The sequence below is a fragment of a genome, unplaced genomic scaffold (genome assembly GCF_019419815.1).
Source record: "Pyrus x bretschneideri cultivar Hongxiangsu unplaced genomic scaffold, Pyrus_bretschneideri_v1 Contig109, whole genome shotgun sequence".
Lineage (NCBI taxonomy): Eukaryota > Viridiplantae > Streptophyta > Magnoliopsida > Rosales > Rosaceae > Pyrus > Pyrus x bretschneideri.
In genome coordinates this window covers 80992-99035 of record NW_025999401.1, presented here as the reverse complement: position 1 = coordinate 99035, position 18044 = coordinate 80992, and the positions used below count along the sequence as shown (strand labels likewise).

The 18044-nt window shown below is 34.2% G+C and overlaps 2 protein-coding genes across 8 annotated transcripts; both read right to left on the bottom strand.

The window, feature by feature from the left end:
- Nucleotides 1-1447: 1447 nt before the first annotated feature.
- LOC125471506 (26S proteasome non-ATPase regulatory subunit 12 homolog A-like) lies at nt 1448-6374 on the bottom strand. Of its 3 annotated transcripts, none has more exons than XM_048571966.1 (13): nt 6231-6374; nt 5513-5568; nt 5211-5405; nt 4655-4762; nt 4447-4551; nt 4285-4341; nt 3971-4167; nt 3508-3607; nt 3311-3423; nt 3050-3203; nt 2885-2962; nt 1780-2024; nt 1448-1686 (listed from the first exon to the last, which is right to left on the bottom strand). In XM_048571966.1, the coding sequence occupies exons 2-12, from the start codon at nt 5513-5515 to the stop codon at nt 1806-1808; spliced, it is 1329 nt and encodes a 442-aa protein (XP_048427923.1). In that variant the 5' UTR covers nt 5516-5568; nt 6231-6374; the 3' UTR covers nt 1448-1686; nt 1780-1805. The 3 variants fall into 3 exon arrangements, with proteins under 3 accessions (XP_048427923.1, XP_048427915.1, XP_048427921.1); XM_048571958.1 differs by having other exon boundaries at nt 1448-1690; nt 6231-6373; XM_048571964.1 differs by lacking the exon at nt 6231-6374 and adding an exon at nt 6106-6183 and having other exon boundaries at nt 1448-1690.
- Nucleotides 6375-12403: 6029 nt separating this feature from the next.
- On the bottom strand, nt 12404-14317 carry LOC125471435. 5 transcript variants are annotated; one of them, XM_048571782.1, is made up of 4 exons: nt 14190-14317; nt 13628-13728; nt 13283-13513; nt 12404-12911 (listed from the first exon to the last, which is right to left on the bottom strand). In XM_048571782.1, exons 1-4 carry the CDS (start codon nt 14246-14248, stop codon nt 12904-12906), a joined length of 399 nt encoding a protein of 132 aa, XP_048427739.1. In that variant the 5' UTR covers nt 14249-14317; the 3' UTR covers nt 12404-12903. The 5 variants fall into 5 exon arrangements, with proteins under 5 accessions (XP_048427739.1, XP_048427743.1, XP_048427758.1 ...); XM_048571786.1 differs by having other exon boundaries at nt 13283-13495; XM_048571801.1 differs by having other exon boundaries at nt 13283-13485.
- Between the last annotated feature and the right edge of the window lie 3727 nt (nt 14318-18044).

Below are 18044 nucleotides of genomic sequence, written 5' to 3'. Positions count from 1 at the left end.
GCTACCTAACTAGGTTTTGACGAGTCACCCATCGTGTACTATACTTAATGCAACTTCTCTCTTTTCTCCTTAGTCTATAGGTTTTTATCCCACGTTGAGTTTTACCATAGCGAGGTTTTGTGAGTTTTATCTTTTATGCATTCCTTCGTTGATCTGAGACTCGCATTTGTTCATTGTGTCGATGACTTCATCACCTGATCTACTTCATCGTTGAAGACCTAATGCGCCATTTGTTTAAGTATTTACACAATCATGGGGAGTGTTACTATCCTATTATATTAGGAATGTGATCTTGTAAATCCTATCATATCTGGGATATCCTTATAGGATTCTACCATATCTCTTAGACAAAATATTATCCTATTAGAGTTGTAATCCTATTGGGGTAAGAAATTTACCTTCCCTACTATTATAAATAAAGGCACAATGGGATGGAATAACACACCTCACAATTACACATCTCTGTCTTTCTCTCTCTATGACCTCCATAATTATTCAGTAAATTATGTCTACAACAAATGCATTTTTTATTTTTTAGTTTTTTTTATTTTTTATTTTTTGCTTTTTTCTTGTTTTCTTTCAGTGAACTGCATTTGAAATGCGCTTGTTATAATATAACTTTGACTTCCTCTTTCATGCTAATGAGGCTATATAGGAAAAGTTTGTATCATTTTCTCCACAGGAGTACTTCAAATTCTTGAAATTCCCCTTCATTTTTCAGAAATCAAGATCTTGGAACCTAATTTTTTGCGTTAAAATTGTATCTGATGTACTTTTCGGATGGTAACCCCCGGAAGTTCAAAAAAGCTTGCTTGGGGCTGCTCTGTAGGCCGTCGATGGACCGACTACCAGGTACTTGGGTCATTTGGCGGAATGATTCGGGACATTCTTGCCCGAATTGGATATGCTCCATCTTCTTCTGTGAATATTCATTTTGTTACTGTTTTGGATTTCGTGTTGGAGTGTTTGGGGCAAGGAAAGTGGGCGTCATGGTAGTCTTTGTCACCGGTTGATCATTCTGCATTCGATGGAATGAGTAATGCCTGGTTTGAGTTGTTTTCTTTCTGTCATAAAAGTAGATACCTTTTCTCGGGAGGTTTTAGAGACCGATAAAGCAAATTATGTTCCGTTTGCAGTTGTCATGGCTGCCGCTAGAGTACTGAGGGCGTTATATAGATCTGTATTATCCAAAACAAATTGAGAATTCATTGTAAACAAACCGGTTTTAAAATATTGACCATAAATAACTTACTGCAGCTCCAATGATGGTGTATATGATGACAATGGTAACAGTAACAAACCCTGTCAGTTCTGCTAATTATCGCTATTAAACAATCATGTTCTAAACATAACCAAAACACTCTGAAAGCACAAATCTAATGGAGATATTATGTGGCAACCATGTAGCAAATAAAGAATCTTAACAAGGCCAAAGAACATAGACAAGTGAAGTGAAACACTCGTTTTCTTCCCAGAGCAAAAAACGAATACCATCCAAGGTTTTGCTTTCATTACCTACTAGCAAAGTATGTGCTGGTAGTTTACAACAATCTTCTAGTTTAAAGACGCATAACGCTAATAAAAAACAACTTGGTACACATGCCTGATCTGCCCCCTATCAAACGAAGATTTACTCCAAATGCTTGAATCTGAAAGTTGCTTTAGTCCACGAAACAAAATTAGGGCCTACCTGCAAGAATGGTTTTAAGGGCATCGTTTTATATTTACATTTTAGTTTTAAAACCAATTTAAAGCAAGCCACACACGGAAGAATTCTACCGGAAATTTTGTGATACTGAATCTTCTCAAACCTTCAGAGAAGCCTTGTGTACCATGGTTTCTTTGTGTATTTGGTGGCAGCTCTTCTCAACAAGATCAAGCAGTTTCTCCAAGTTCATAGCCCACGTATTCAGAACATTGTTGCTATCCTTTGCAGTTTGGAAACAGACTATTCCTACTGGCCTGTCAATCTTGGCCACTAGTGCCTTGGACACAACCATATCCGACAGATGCTTCTCAGCTTCCTGTATAGGAAGGGGGCAAAGCTATAGATAAAAATAGAATTGATAACGAAAAATCGCAGACTCCAAATAAGTCCAGCTATGGCATCCCAAAACCGTCAGATTATACAGATCAGACAGTTATCATATATAAATACGTTACATTATAATGATACGTTTACACATAGCGTCTACTAATACTCATTCCAAACTTTTTTTTTATGTCTATATAAAAAAAACAAAAGAGAAACCATTTATCAACCCATAGATTCTCACAATGAATTGCAATTACCTATGGATTTATAGATCACAAAAATAAGACACTTTGAAAAGAAAAGAAAAAAGAGTGCAGACAGAAAACGGACAATTGAGTGGAAGGACGGACAGCACAAGAGCCGTGAGATTTACCATTCTAAATTATGTGAATAGATTATAAAACTAATGTGTCATACTTCATTACAACAACTTATGTGTAAATCAGGCTTCGGGTGGGGTTGCTTTGGAAATTGGAATGTTAATTTAATTGCAACCGATTATAATTTACAGAAATGATCAACGCCCATTGCACTAACCTTTTCATTTGGACCTTCTCGCTTTATCAAATGCCATGCGTCATTTTTTTACACAAATAAAAAGACATTTAATGCCTTTGAAATCTTTTTCTTTTCATTTTTAATCCCTAGCCAAAAGCATTAAAAAGTTCTGTTTCTTTTTTCGTGTACAAAATGACAAATGGCATTTGATAGTGAGAGGGTCCAAATGCAAAGGTTAGCACAAAGGTTGTTAGCATTCCCCTTATATCTAAGCATGTTGCAACTAATCTAGACAAAATAATTTACTGTAACTAAGATTTCAATATTAAATGCAAATCATCATTTGCAAACCTGGATACTCAGACACAGCAACTCTGCAAGTCTTTTCAAGGTAATTCTCGAGTAGTTCTTTGAAACAACAAGTATGTTCTGAAAAAACAGTATCACATGTCAGAAACAAATTACTAACTGAACAGTTAAATAAAGAGAAGATGGGGATGCTTAGCAAAACTCTACATGTTCAATAATCCTCTGTCTCAGATCTTCAGCTGCTTTGTCACCCAAAGAGCCTCCAAGCATATTCTTCTCACTCTCAAACTCATCCTTGTATGTATTCCAAAGAGTGGTCCATTGTATGACCTCCATAGTTACCACCTGTTTCAACAGCAACCTATACAGCATAATAACAAAGGCAGGCATCATAAGTCAATGAAGAGCATATATTATATGTGAGCACACAAAGGGAGATGTGCAATAGATGCTATTGTTGAATAATACCTAAAATATGGAAGTTCAGAAAGATTCTTATCCTCCAATATGGAATTGAGAAGGCTTGACTGCATTGAATCGTATGGAGCCAGAACCAAGTACCAACAGATTTTCCTCAAGACCTAGAACAAAAGTATCAGAGAAGCTCAATATATTCCTACAATATGTGTGTGTGTGTGTGTGTGTTATGTGTGAGAGAGCTTTACCGGTATCCACTGGGCTGGATTCTCGTTAACAGAAGGAATATCGTATATCGCCTTGTAGCAACGGCAAATCTCAAGGTAATCATTGGTGTGAAAGTAATACCTACACAATCAGTAAGAGAACATCAGCAATTTAATTATTTAGACAGCCAAACAATTCGCACAATTATCCGGAAGCCATTCACCTTCTAGCATCTACAACTCCAAATGAGAAACATGGATTCATGGATCTAAACATAATCTTATACTAGAGCACCAATACAAAGTTTACCTATAAGGATAAACTCGTCAATAAATTTATATATAAAGCCAAAATCAGGGAACGGGAATGGAATATCTAACTTTCTTCGGGAATGCAACCCATCCCTATTTTCACTTTAAAACACAGAAAAGGAATCTCATAACAATTCCAAAGCGGCAAAACAGTGAATCATATACATAGAATAGGGATAAAAACACTCAATACCGTATCATTAATTCATAGTAGATCCGCTTCAACTCCAAGAGTGATGGTATATCAGCAGGAGCTTCTTCAACAACATTGTCACCTTCTTTAGGTTTTTTCTTTTCTTTTGAAGCATCAACATCAAAAACTCTGGGACTAATCTTCCTTGAGAGTATTTGAGCACGAACATAATCCTGACGATCTAAGCACAACCGAACCTGCAAAATTAATTACGCAGCATGGCTCATAATGAGAACAGACCTAATACATAAAGACGTGAATTTAATGAATGAATAGTGAATATAAAGTGTATTTTCAAAAGAATTAGACCCAACTTGTTCAAGAATGAAAGCAATCTTCTCAGTTTTTGCCATGGCACCAAAAGTTTCCACCTGCAAAGATTAACAATTAAAAATGAGTGCAATAAAATGCGTTCTCCTTTCTTTTTTTTTCAAGAGGGGGGAGTGGGGCAAGGGAAGATAATATTCCATACTGACCGCAATTTCTTGCATCAAATCAGCAGCTTCAGCAATAAGCCCTTGCTCTTCCTTAATCTTTGCAAGTCTCTTGATTAACCGAGCTCTCTCAATTTCAACATATATCTAATGAATAACAGTGCTCATCAGTACTTTAAACAAAAAATCATTTAAGTTGAAATCACATAATTTGAATGGAGGCAATTAAAGATTTTTACAATAAGTTTACCTTCCCAGCAGAAACATTATTCAGTGTTTTAATAAGCTCTACACGAGTTTCAATATCCGGTGTCTGATCAATGTATTGCATCGCTTGTTGGACCATTGCAGTTACAGCCTGCATGGAAACAAACAGCCCAATGAGCAATAACAATAAAAGAAAATTACTTCTCGGAATGCAATCAACTGCAACTTGGAAAACACATTATCACGGAAAGCAAATAATATAGTATATGCCGATATCCCAACCACAACAGTAATTTGCTGCCCTGGAAGGAAAAGAAATACCAGTAATACCAGTAACTCTTAATCTGTAATATTGACCAGAAATAATATATATATAAGGAATCATAAGACAAAGATAGTTAAGTACACGTGCATACATGATCAAAGCTCTGTTTCTCTTGAACAATGCTCAGTAGCACAAAAAATTAAAGGACAGCGATAACTAATTGGGCACTGTACTAGTACTATTTTAACAAAGACTCAACATTTTAAATGGATGGTTTCATTTGTAAACTTAAATATACACAATCACACAACAAAGATGTCAAAGAATACATTACCTGCTTGAGCTGACCACGACGTTTGGATAATACAACAATCTGATCATTGAGAGTCTTCCACGCACCCGCTTTAAAGCAGAGATCAAGAATGTCAATGGCGGCCTTCTTGGTTCCTGCTACATCACCAGCAAGCCTCATCTGCTTCTCTACATTCAGCAACTTCTCAATTTGGTAATCCAAATCACCTCCTCCTTCCTGAAATTCAACAATTCCACACAACACATATCGATTCAGGATCAGCAGAGACAATTATTAAAAGATTAGAGTTTTAGATCTGCGAAGAGGGGGTCCAAATGGCTTACCATTGTAAAGATCGAGTAGAAATGAAACACCTAGTCCTGGTATGGATGAAAGCTACCTGAAATAGTACCCGGCAATAAGATCATGACTAATGAAGCAAACATATTACATGACCAGATTAGTTTTAGTTCCACATTTTAAGGGGTCTATAAAATAACAAAATCTGAGCCATACAACACCCCCTTTCATCCCTTTCGCTTCCATTCCAACAATATCCCTCACACACGGGTCAGTCTCACTCTCCTCTAGTCCAAACATATCGTAAGGAACTGAATTCAACTAATCTAAATTCCTTAATTGGCTAAGAAACTCCAAAAGTAAACGCTAGAAACTCATAGCCCAAATGCAAAAGTAAAATAAAAAATTTAAGCTACAAATAAGCACAGTTCCATTAGAAATACAATGACAAGAAAAACCCATTACAAAAATCAATTGAAGTACCAAAAAAAAAAAAAAAATCAAATATAAAAAGTCACACGCCTGAAACCCTAAATCATGGTTTTCAACTGAAGATATGAAGAGAGCATCCGAGTGAAAGAGTCAAAGGTCACAAAATCATTACAAAATTAAAACCCTAGATCGTTAGCAAACAAACCCAATCTCTACTTCACGAATCTAAATTCGGAACCCGTGCAGAAGGCCCAAATCGAAAACCAAGCAGATTTCTCAATGTATGATACAGCATTCAGAAAACCCTAAAAGTGCAATACTTGAGCATACCTGCTGATACTTGAGATATGAAAGAGAGAGACGGAGAAACAGGCGAGGGAGGAGAGAGAAAGAGAGACCAGAGTGAGAGATACAAGTAAAAGACCAAAGAGGCCGATATTTTTCTTTCTTTTACTCGAAGACGTTAGAGTGAGGAATAAGTAAGGAATTTGGATCATGTAGGATCGTATCTGTATCATCCTGTATCAGATATTTGATCCTGGCCGTTGAAAATAATCCTACGGCTATGTAAAATTGATTTCTTTTAATACAATTTGATTTTTACCCGGACAAAACAAAAATGAAAAATTGTAAGGAGACTTTCACAAAATGAGAGTTTTATATAAATTTTCTGTCGCGTCACAGTTTAATGTCAATTATCGTACCAATATTATAAAATATTATGTCCAAAATATGAGATGACAGATAGTTCATAAAAAATTCTATTTTTCAGAGAGTATACCGTAGTAATTCTCACAAAAAATTAGTGAAACAATTACAGCACGCAACAACAATGTTACTCGAAATTACATGATCGTCTTAGTTATTTGTGCTATAAATTTTGTGAGGCGTTGCTTTCAGTTATAAATATTGTGAAAGCAGTCAGATTAGTGCAGTACCTTTTATCCTTGTTTGCTTTCAGATTAAGCTCCTTGATTAAAGAAACAGTAGAAGTAGGGTTCCTTGTTGACACGAAAGTTGTATATTGGCTTATATAATTGGAGTTATCTTTAAGTTATCTTCGTACTCCTAACTTGTTAATTAGTCATCCCAATATTTATGATAGTTTAGTACTACTTCTATTTTATACATTGTTTTCTAACAAGACTTGTAACTCAAGTAATTAACAAACTGCATCTCGATTCGTCGCCTCTCCCCCAACAATCACTTGTACAAAGAAAAACATTTTTCTATATACTCATTTGATGATCATGGTTTGACATAAACTGGCCTTAAAACCCCACTTGATAATCATTTTCTTTGTTTGTGGCACAAAAAATAAAAACTAAAAAACAAACTAGTTATCAAACAAGTCCTGAGATATTTAACTTTTGAAATGAAGACTAAAATGTTTTTTTTTTTTTGTGCCTAAAGCATCTCACGATACTTTTGGAAGTTCCAAAAAACTAAAAGCTCTTCGAACAACGTTTGATAGAAAAAATTAAATGTACTTCTAATAAAGTGATTATGACAAAAGCACTTATGAATAAAAGTGCTTCTAAACAAGTAAATGTCACGAAGAAGTCACTTTTTTGTTTCGTTAGTTAACCAAAAACTTTCCGAACCCTTTCCTTTCCTTTGCACAAAAGAAATTTCAGTATATTTATTCTTTGCTCCTCTTGTCACTTGAATAAGTTTTTTTTTAACAAACGATATTACATACACTAAAAAGAAGATATGGGTTTAGCTTCAAATTGAGTTAGTAATAATGTGATTCAAATTCGCCTCTAGCGATAATCAAATGTCACATCCCAACCCGGGGAGGACCACTCCCCAAGCCCGCTCCACCACCGTAGCACGATATTGTCCGCTTTGAGCTTACCATTCCCTCACGATTTTGTTTTTGGGAACTCATGAGCAACTTCCCAGTGGATCACCCATCATGGGATTGCTCTAGCCCCCTTCTCGCTTAACTTCGAAGTTCCCATGAAACCCGATGTCAGTGAGCTCTCAAAAGACCTCGTGCTAGGTATGGATGAGAATATACATATAAGGATCACTCCCCTAAACGATGTGGAATCTTACATCTCACTTACAAATAAAAAAAATTATTAAATCATAATACTAAGTCTCAAAATTTCATTTAACTTAATGCATTTGCCTTTTGCTCAAATTAGAAAGTAGTTGGAGTCGGTTAAGAATTAGGTGGCTCAGGTATCATTACTTTAGTAGTTTCCATTTCCTCTTGTAGCAGTACACAAACGAATGAATGAGTACTTCTGAGTACTGTTTTTTTTTATCAAGAATCCCAAACTTAGCTTCTTCTTTTCTTTTCTTTTTTCCGAGAAACGATAAAGATCTTATTCACTTAAATGGGAATACAATCGTATAGGATAACATTGTAGATTAATTTGGAGATTCGTGGAACCAACAAGAATCCAAATCATAAAATATAATTCATTGTTGTTAGTTTAAGAAGCCACTATATTCAGAGTCGGATGGAAGTAAGGACAGGTGATCTCAAGATCACTTCGAAAAATATAAATGTGAAGGTCTTTCGAGGATTCTCCGAATATTTGGTATGGATTTAGTTTGTGCCTACTAAATGTTTTATGTAATACATGATAGACATATCTTGACATATTGCTTCAACAACACTTGACAAGTTCTTTCTATATCGCTCATCAGATTGCTTTGGCACATATCAATATCTGTTGACATGTGTACAACAAGCCGACCAAATGAATAAACTAATTCTTTTCGCCCACTTTGTGCTTTGTTCCTAATAACAAAACTTGTAGTTAGTACTAAGATCCCTATAAAGTTCAAATTCTGAATCTGGTAGAACGATTGTCGGTGACAAAATTTAGTGGGAGATTTTTACTTGGCCAGGAAGACGAACTTTCCCATCCACTTTATGGTGTACTAGTCAGCGTTATATATATCTTGATCATTTTGAAATTATTAAATTAAATTACAAATATATTGAAATACTATTTCTGATTCCTAAATTTTTTAGTGTAATTATTCTAAAGTCCTGAGGAATATCCGAATGTATGTATATTTACTGTTAGAGACACGTCGACAAAAAGTCAAGTCTTTGTCTCTCAAATAAAATTAAATCAAGCCACTAAAATGAAATTTTAATAAAATATCGGGATGCTTTAATAAAAAGAGTTTGGATCAATTTTTTTTAATAAAAAATCATTCACCACTTTTATTGAATAAAAAAACACTTGAAATTTAATGAAAATGACAAAAGTAACATGCAATAGGCCCAAAAAATTTAAATTACACGGGCTGCTCATTTGACATTATTAATTTAAGAACCATCCCCATTTCCATTTTCTCTATGGCGTCCACCATTCCTACTTCTATTTATCCTCTGCACAGTTCCCACAAACTAAAAATCTTACCTTTCAAATTCAATTTAGTAAACAAGGAACTTACACTTCCACTCCATACATATATATCAGAAGGAACAAAGCTCTTCCCAAACAGAAAAATAATCTACATGTTAAAAAATAAAATAGGCAATGTATGTGGTGAACTGTCTTGATGGTTAAAGTTATATTGTCAACTTATGCCGTTGCAAGTTTAAACTTTTATCCCCTTAGAATAAATTAGTATATGATATTGCTTGTCCTAAAAAGAATAAATAATTAGTATAAAAATATCCCTTGTACTAAAACAAAAATTACACATCAAATTAAAATTAACAATACCCCATCAATTATCTTTTTTTTTTTTTGAACGACATCGATTATCTTTTATATCAGCAAATCAATTATGTTGGATTACAGTTTTACAAGTCGTTTTGTCATATCCCAGCAATAACCTAAAAACAAATCAACAAAAATGCATTGGTATCATACTAGAAATGTGATACTTTACGATTCCTTAAGTAATAAAAAAAATCAAATGGCTCAAATATTTCCATAAGTAAACAAAACTAGCAATTATAAACAAATGAAAAGTCTCCAAAATCTAAAATCTTCAAACTAAACACTGCCATTGTATTTAGAACTAAACATTGATTATTTCTAAAACTGAACTATTTTGCTATAGTTCTAGAAATAGTATTTATTTGTTCCCTTTCAGAAATAATGTGAGTTATTTTGGTTCAGTTGTCAGAAATAGTGTGCAATTTTGTTGTAGTTCCAGAAATAATGTGGGTTATTTTGGTTCAATTTCAGAAATAGTGTTGGTTACTTTGCTGTAGTTTCAAAAATAAATTTATTTTGTTTCCTTCCAGAAATAGTATGATTAATTTTGGTTCAATTTCAAAAATAAAGTGAGTTATTTTTTAGTAGTTTCAGAAATAGTATGTATTTTGTTATATTACAGAAATAATTTGGGTTATTTTGTTGTAGTTTCAACAATAGTGTTTATTTGTTCAATTCTAAAAATAGTGTGAGCTGTTTTGGTTCAGTTTTCAGAAATAGTGTGTGATTTTGTTGTAGTTTCAAAAATAATGTGGATTATTTTAGTTCAATTTCAGAAATATTGTTGGTTATTTTGCTGACATTTCAGAAACGATGGTTATTTTGTTCACTTCTAAAAATAGTATGGGTTATTTTAGTTCAGTTTCAAAAATAGTGTTTTTTTTTTTGTAGTTCCAGAAATAGTGTGTATTTTGTTCATTTTTAGAAATAGTCTGAGTTATTTTGGTTCAACTTCGAAAATAGTGTGGATTATTTTGGTTCAGTTTCAGAAATAATATTTATTTGTTTCCTTCCAGAAATAGTCTGAGTTATTTTTGTTCAGTTTCGAAAATAGTGTGGATTATTTTGTTGTAATTCCAAAAATAGTATGGATTATTTTTGTTTAGTATTAGAAATAATAAGAGTTATTTTACTGTTTCTTAAACTAAATACTAACTATTTCTTGACATAAACATGGATACTATTAATATTTCTTTAAACCAAAGACTCATTCTCACCAATTACTCACCAGTAACAAAAATTTGCAATGTTATGAACTAAAACCCTTCAAAATTTCCAACTTTATGAGCAAAAACTAGCATTAGTAGATTCAAAAGTTCAGAACTCCTTTACATATAAATAGTTATATTTCTATAACTAGACATTTTCCTTTTCTTCTTAATATTTCACTTCCATTTCCACTTCTGCACCTATCTCCGTCCCAACAGTTCAGATCAATTTAGTATAGTGTAGCATATTGCTTACATAAAATAAATAAATAAATTCACCTACATTTTTCTTTTTCTGATTTGCATTTTCACATGCATGTGGCTGCAACCAAACAACCGAAACAGGGACATGGATAAAAGAAAATGGGGATTATTTCCAGGGAAATCAACAATTGTAGAGTTTGAATTTGAACACTGAATATTTCTTAAACTAAACACATGTACTATCATTATTTCTTAAATTGAACATTGATTATTTCTTGAACTGAATACTGATTATTTATAAAACTGAACACAAGTACTATTACAATTTTTTAAACTGAACACTGACTTTTTCTACAACTGAACACGGGTACTATCATTATTTCTTGGGAGTTTTAACGAAAAGTCCACAGTACTATTCACTTTAACGAAAAACCATATTTTTACACTAAAAAGTCAATCATTATTACTTTACCCTTTATTTTGTCCTTATCGTTAAAACTCAAAGTTTTCAAGCCATTTTCATTAGTTTTCTTTTATTTCTTACACTGAAAGTTGGTACTATCACTATTTCTAAACTAAACACCGACTTTCTAGAACTAAACACTGACTATTCTTAAACTGACTGGTATTATCACTATTTCTTAAACTGAACACTGATTATTTCTTAAAATAAACACTAATACTATCAATATTTTTTAAACTGAACACTAACTATTTCTTAAATTGAGCACTCATTATTTTTTTAACCGAACACTAGTACTATCACTATTTCTTAGTGAACACCCTAACCCCACAAGTAGGTAGTAACTCTCTAGTTTGGGGCTGCAATTTGTAGCATTTCCTTTTGTTTTGTGGGGATTTTAAGCCATCATCATGTACAAGAAATCTCAAACCAAATTCCCATTTTCAATTCCTAACAATCCAAATCTAGTAACGAGTAATGCCAAATTCATGACAGTCAACTCTCTTCACTCCATTCTAATGTAAGCAGAAACAAAATTGCCACTCAGTCTCAAATTCCAGCACAATTAAACTTACATGCAAGAACGTCAAAGTTCGGATATGTCAAACTATTGCTATTGCTATGTGAAAATATTAAAACGACAGCACGGTCGCGTCACAATTACATGTAAGCTTTCCTCGTTCCTAATTAAAAATTTAGTTTAGTGACCTACGTCAACAGTGTTCCCACAATTACAGTGACCCAAGTGTACTTTTGTTGTGTATCAGAATGCTCAAAGGATAACTGGAGCCGATTTTAATTGTCACAGTGCTTGAAGAAAAAAATAGATAATGGTGCATGAAATGCCATTTTACCCCATTTTCAATTTTCACTTTTCACCCCAGTAGATAAATCTTAAATTTAATTTTGAAATAAAATAAGTCATGAAATGAACCCTTGACAAATGTATCATCAACTATCAACTACGACAAATGTATCATCAAATTGCCAAATTTTCAGATATAAACAGCCATTTAGCAATTTGTTTTAAGCCCTTAATAAGCTAATAAACTTGACACTTCACAATTCTTTGTTTCTATGTACACAATAGACATGGAAATGTAAACATCATATGCAATGAGTTATGATGATAAATTAGATGATAGATTATTATGTTGTGGCCGGGAAAGCCGGTGATATGATGAACTCTATCTGAGATCATTATCGACCAGTTTGGTTTTCCCCTTTCGGTCTGGTTGGCAACAAGTTCAATGCCTAGTTGCCCTTTGTCTCCGGGCCCAAATGCATATAGTATCCCTGACTCGGTGAGTGAGAAGTGTGGGCGTTCCAGTATATGGAATTGGTGGGATCGATCAGTACAACCTGCTCATTCACTTGCTTCAACGATGTCACTAGGTAGCTCCGGTGCCAACACATTTGCATGTCTATTTCCCTGTAAGAGACGCAACACACGAGATAAGAGTAAACTGACCTGAAAGGTTTCGAGATCATACAAATGAGCAATACTAATCTTCATATAAAATTTAATGCAAATACTACAATAACAAAATTGGTTTGGATTTATCAAGGAACAAACATAAAGATATCAAAATGAGTGATACCGAATGCTTTAGGAAAAAATAGTTTGGACAAGGCTCCCAATATTCTCTTTTCTTTTTTTATTTTATTTTATTTTATTTTATGTTAGTAACATTCTCAATTGAATAAGATCCTGGAACACCTCTATTTGGTTCCGTAAAAGCTTTTTGTTCGATGTAAACAGAAAGCTATCAAGGCAAACTAATAAAAACATACAATCCTTACATATGCCATTTGGTTGACAAGCCAAAGCAAGAAGGTAGCAGTATCCAGCTGCAATTTTCACCACAGGTACATTCTCAAGTGCTCCCAATAGAGGATGGGGCTCAACATCGGTTGGCTCGGTTAGGTGGCCGAGTTTGCCATCGTTGCCCCAAGAAAATGTATACATCCTGCCCTCTCTTGGCAACACAGCCATGAAGAAATTCCTAATTGCAGCTTGTACCACAAATATGTCTTTTAAAGACTCAACCAACAGTGGAGTAGTCACCTCAAACAGTAAACCAAAATAGTCTCACAATAGTCATGTTAAATAAAACTGAAACTGCAACAGCTTGTGAATAATGTTACCAATTGTTGGAATGGTGGTCTGTGATCTCATCGCACTTGAGCTTGTACAAGACTGTAGTTTTACTTCCAGCATCGATACCGACCATACGAAGTTGCATTTCCTTCATAGCAAAAAGCCAACCGATCAATTTGGTGAAATACAACCCCATTTTTTCAAGTTTCAGCTGAATTCAGAATCCATAAGTCAGATACCAGTTCATCTAACATTAAGCCACAAACTTTCCACTTTAATTTTAAATCAAGTTACGAGATTTCTCTTAAGAACCTGAAATTTCATCAAAATCCAAATATACCAAAAAAACACATAAAAAATCCTTGCCCGACCTACAATTCTCCTAAAGATCTAAAATTTCATCAAAATCCAAACAAGCACGGGAATATTAAGCCTAGCACTAAACCCAAAAGCTACTAATCAAATTAAAATAAAAAAAAACATTCAGACCTAAAATTTCATACAAAAATGAGGACCTAAAAGCTACTAATCCATGAAGAATGAGATGCATATTGATTTGACGAAGAAGAAGATTAGCAGATGTGTTGATGAAATGAGAAAATTACATACATGAGAGAGTAATCTGTCCACCTTTTGCTCTCTTCGTCTGAAGCGAAAATGGACAACATAAACGGGCCAAGCTGACGTTAGGCGTAAAATTGAAACCTTGATAAATTATTTTGCTTGGACCAGTCTTATTGGCCTGGTTTGATGTTGGGTTTTATCATAAGGAAAATTAACAAAAAGTTTTAAAAAATTTAGTTTTAATGAAAAATGACAAATAAAGGTGTAGTAAATAGTACCAGATAAAGGTAAAAATGTGATTTTTCGTTAAAAGTGAACAGTACTGAGAGTGTTTCATTAAAACTCTCTTTATCCTAACCATTAAATAAAGTTATTACATAATTTTTGATTAAAAATCAGAATATTGAAGTCATTTTTCATTAGTTTTCTTAAAATATCATTGATTGGTTATTCAATAAGTTGAGAGATTTTCAAATTTTTTTTTTTGGTGACTTTGGATGCAATCCCTTTATCAACGTTCTTCGATTGAAACCTTGTTAATTTTTAGTTTTTTATTGGGGTCCCTGAAATTAATACAATAATGCATTTCTATGTAGGTTATTATTGTGACAGCCCGTTCCGAAATTTTAAAACGTATGCGTGAAAAGACGATTTTGCCCCTAGTGTGAATTTTCGTTGTGTGGTTGTATTTTTGTTTGGTGTGGCTGGTTTTGCACCACACACTTTCCCCCACACCTTTCCTTCACCCTTTCCCTGTCCCTACACCTGTCTCGTGCCATTTTTCCTTTCCCATTTTTCATCCATTGTACGGACACACACATAAACACACCAAATCATCACAGATCGAAGAAACAAGATACATATCCATGCTCGTGAAGTCCGTAGGAGTCTAATCATACCCATTTCAGGTAAGGATACCTTCGTTTTCACGTCGAACTCGGGATACCCGATTTTTGGCACTGTTCATGCACACGTAATTTCTTATGTTTTTGGGAATTTCAAGCTTGTAGGAAGCTTGGTGAGGTCCCTAGGAGGCTCTGGGTGGTTCGTTTGAAGGTTTTGGACGTCGGGATCGTGAGTTTTGAGGTTGGCCGGAAATGGTGGAGTTTTCCAGGTGAGATTTTGTGGATTTTAGCACTCGAAAGTGGTATGATTTTGTTCCTCTCGTTGTAAGCTTCAATTTGGTACCAATTTTGTGAAATTTGGTTGAAAAACGAAGAAGATAAGACGATTTGAAAATTTTCCTGATTTTCTGGCACCGTCCGGCGCCGGAGCCTTGCCGAGAAGACGACGGAATATTCTGTCAAAACTGACGAAATATTCCTAACGGCGTTAATGGAATCTGTTAGGGTTAATGGAATATTCCTGACGGCGTTAACTGACGCCGTCAGCGTGCCAGGCACGTGCCTGCGCGTGGCCGGCGCGTGGGGGTGCATGCGACGGTGAAATTTTTTTCTAAAAATATGGGGATGTTCCTGAGGTTGAGTAGATCACGTTGGTGTATTCATACACCCCATTTGAGCAATGTATGAGAAGTTATTTCTAAAGGTTGGTTATGTGCTTTAAAATTAACGTTTTTATAGTTGTTTCGCATATAGGTGAGACGTATCCCGAGGACGAGCGTGGTCACTCGAGGCAAGGGGGTTACGACCCTTCTACTTACCAGTGAGTGGGCTTTGGTTTTCCGTATATACTTATATACTTATACTTTTCCCAGAAATTGATTTTGAAACGTTTATTCGTTATATGCCATGCATTATATTGTCGTTGTTATACATTGCTAGTTGTGTATATATATATATATATATGTATGTTGGTGCTGTGGATGCGTAGGTAAGTGCCGGGTGAGTATGATTTGCATTTATGTTCAGTAGTGATTCCAGATACATAGAGAGCTCATAAACTGCACCTCCGGTGTTAGTGCTCCCGCCCAGAGTAGGGCACAGTCCTTCACGTGATGTTCACCTCCTGCATCACACGCTCATCTTGGATCCAAGTTAGGTGCATAGTCCTGTCGTACAAACCACTTTAGGTGGTTCTGACTCGTAGGTGACCCACGATTATTCGCCCAGCCTTCACGTGATCGTAGCACTTAAGCGTACTTATATTACACCCAGTCCTGTCGTACAGACCACTTTAGGTGGTTCCGACTCGTGTGCAGGTATAGTTAGTGAGATGAAGATTCGAGCTCTAGATTCAGCCGTACAGGTCAAGTTAGGTGACTCCGGCTAACAGTTTACATGGTATTGATTTGATATTTCCTGAGCACTTGCATATTACTTTGAGACATTTGGCATGGCACGTTTTCCGAGCATGATTTATATGTATGTGTATGCTATTTTCTGGGAAGTATACAGGTTTTACGGCAAGGGGTTAGAACTTGTTTTGAAATGGTTTTTGAAATGCTTTATTTTTGCCCACTCACGTTTTTGTTTTGCGCCCCTCCAGGTTCTAGTTGGCTAGCTCGTTTGGTGGCTTCCCCGAGGACTTTTCCGGCATATTTGACAGACCGACACCAGTGTAGGACCACCTTCGGGAGTACTTTTGTCGTGTCGTATCCTCCCGGACTGCATTAGGTCTTCGTGCTCTGAACTTTGTTTACACACTTTGTTGCTCATGTATGTTATTACCTCGTGTTAAGCTGGATTTTATTTATTCGTATTATTTTTATTTTTATTTTAATAGCTTCCGCACTGTGCACATGGCTACGTCACTTCCACGTGACGGCCAGCATGCCCTGATCTTGATCGGGGTGTGTCAATTATAATTTTAAATTAAATTTGATATTTGTAGTTACTTATATTAATGAGATTTTAAATAAAATTCATGATTTTAAATAAAACCCATTTTTGTCATTACTTATATTAATGACATTTTACATACAAAAAGTTGGTACATTTTATACAAAAAAGGTGGTACAGTTTAGATGAAAAAATTGGTACATACTATATACAAAACAATGGGTATATTTTAGGTTAAAAAAAATAAATACATCTTACATTAAAAAATGGGTACATTTTACATAAAAAATGGTACTTACAAAAACAAAATTGGCATATTTTACATATAACAAAGTGGAACATTTTTAAAGACAAATGGGTACATTATCAATAAATTATTGGTACAAAAAAAAAAAAGGTTTAAAAAATGTGTAAAAATAAAAGTTTGAAAAATATGGACACAAAAATAAATTAATATATGGGTACAAATTAAAATTGAAAAGAAAATTGGTACAATTTAGAAAAAAAAGGCTGCAAATTAAAATGGGTACAAACTCAACATAAACATATATGATACAAAATTTAGCCATAAGTGTGTATGTGTGTATAATATCAAATGTAATGTTTCTAACACTAAATGAATATATTTAGAAATAAAATTTAATTATTTTGCATGTAAAATATTTTGTTATGGAAATAATTAATGATTTTTATTAAAACCAAGGGACCTTAATAAAAAATTGAAAATGAATAAGGTTTTAATTAATGGAGTTGAAAAATAGGGATGAGAACCTAATTTTTCCTTTTATATATATATATATATATATATATATATATATAAATGAAAAAGAATCAAATATTTTCAATTCCTTTCCGCGAAATTCATCAGAAACTAATTAGAATCGAACTCTTGTCATAGACCTAAGAGAAAGAGGTGCAATGCATCACTAAAACTATAGCCCCATCCCCCACATTAAAAGCATTGTATTCATACATAAGACAATAGAAAGAAAAAAAATGTACAACCTCCTTAGTCGCTGTCTCACAAAATCAACCTCATATACGACATTTGACTTTGTTATTAGATCAACGAATGAATGTTAAAATATCTCACATTGATCTAACTCCATTTTAACTAATACCGAGACATTTCGTGATAAAATCTCATACTTAAACCATC

Bases quoted from the DNA above. Each gene is read 5' to 3' on its own strand.
- LOC125471435 (XM_048571782.1), bottom strand. From the start codon at position 14,248: ATGTTGTCCATTTTCGCTTCAGACGAAGAGAGCAAAAGGTGGACAGAT. The intron at 13,729-14,189 runs GTATGTAATTTT...TTTGCTATGAAG, and splicing joins TGGACAGATTACTCTCTCAT to GAAATGCAACTTCGTATGGT. The intron at 13,514-13,627 runs GTAACATTATTC...AGTCTTTAAAAG, and splicing joins GACCACCATTCCAACAATTG to ACATATTTGTGGTACAAGCT.
- LOC125471506 (XM_048571966.1), bottom strand. The intron at 4,342-4,446 runs GTCAGTATGGAA...TAATCTTTGCAG, and splicing joins ATTTGATGCAAGAAATTGCG to GTGGAAACTTTTGGTGCCAT. The intron at 4,168-4,284 runs GTTGGGTCTAAT...TTAATTTTGCAG, and splicing joins TTGCTTTCATTCTTGAACAA to GTTCGGTTGTGCTTAGATCG.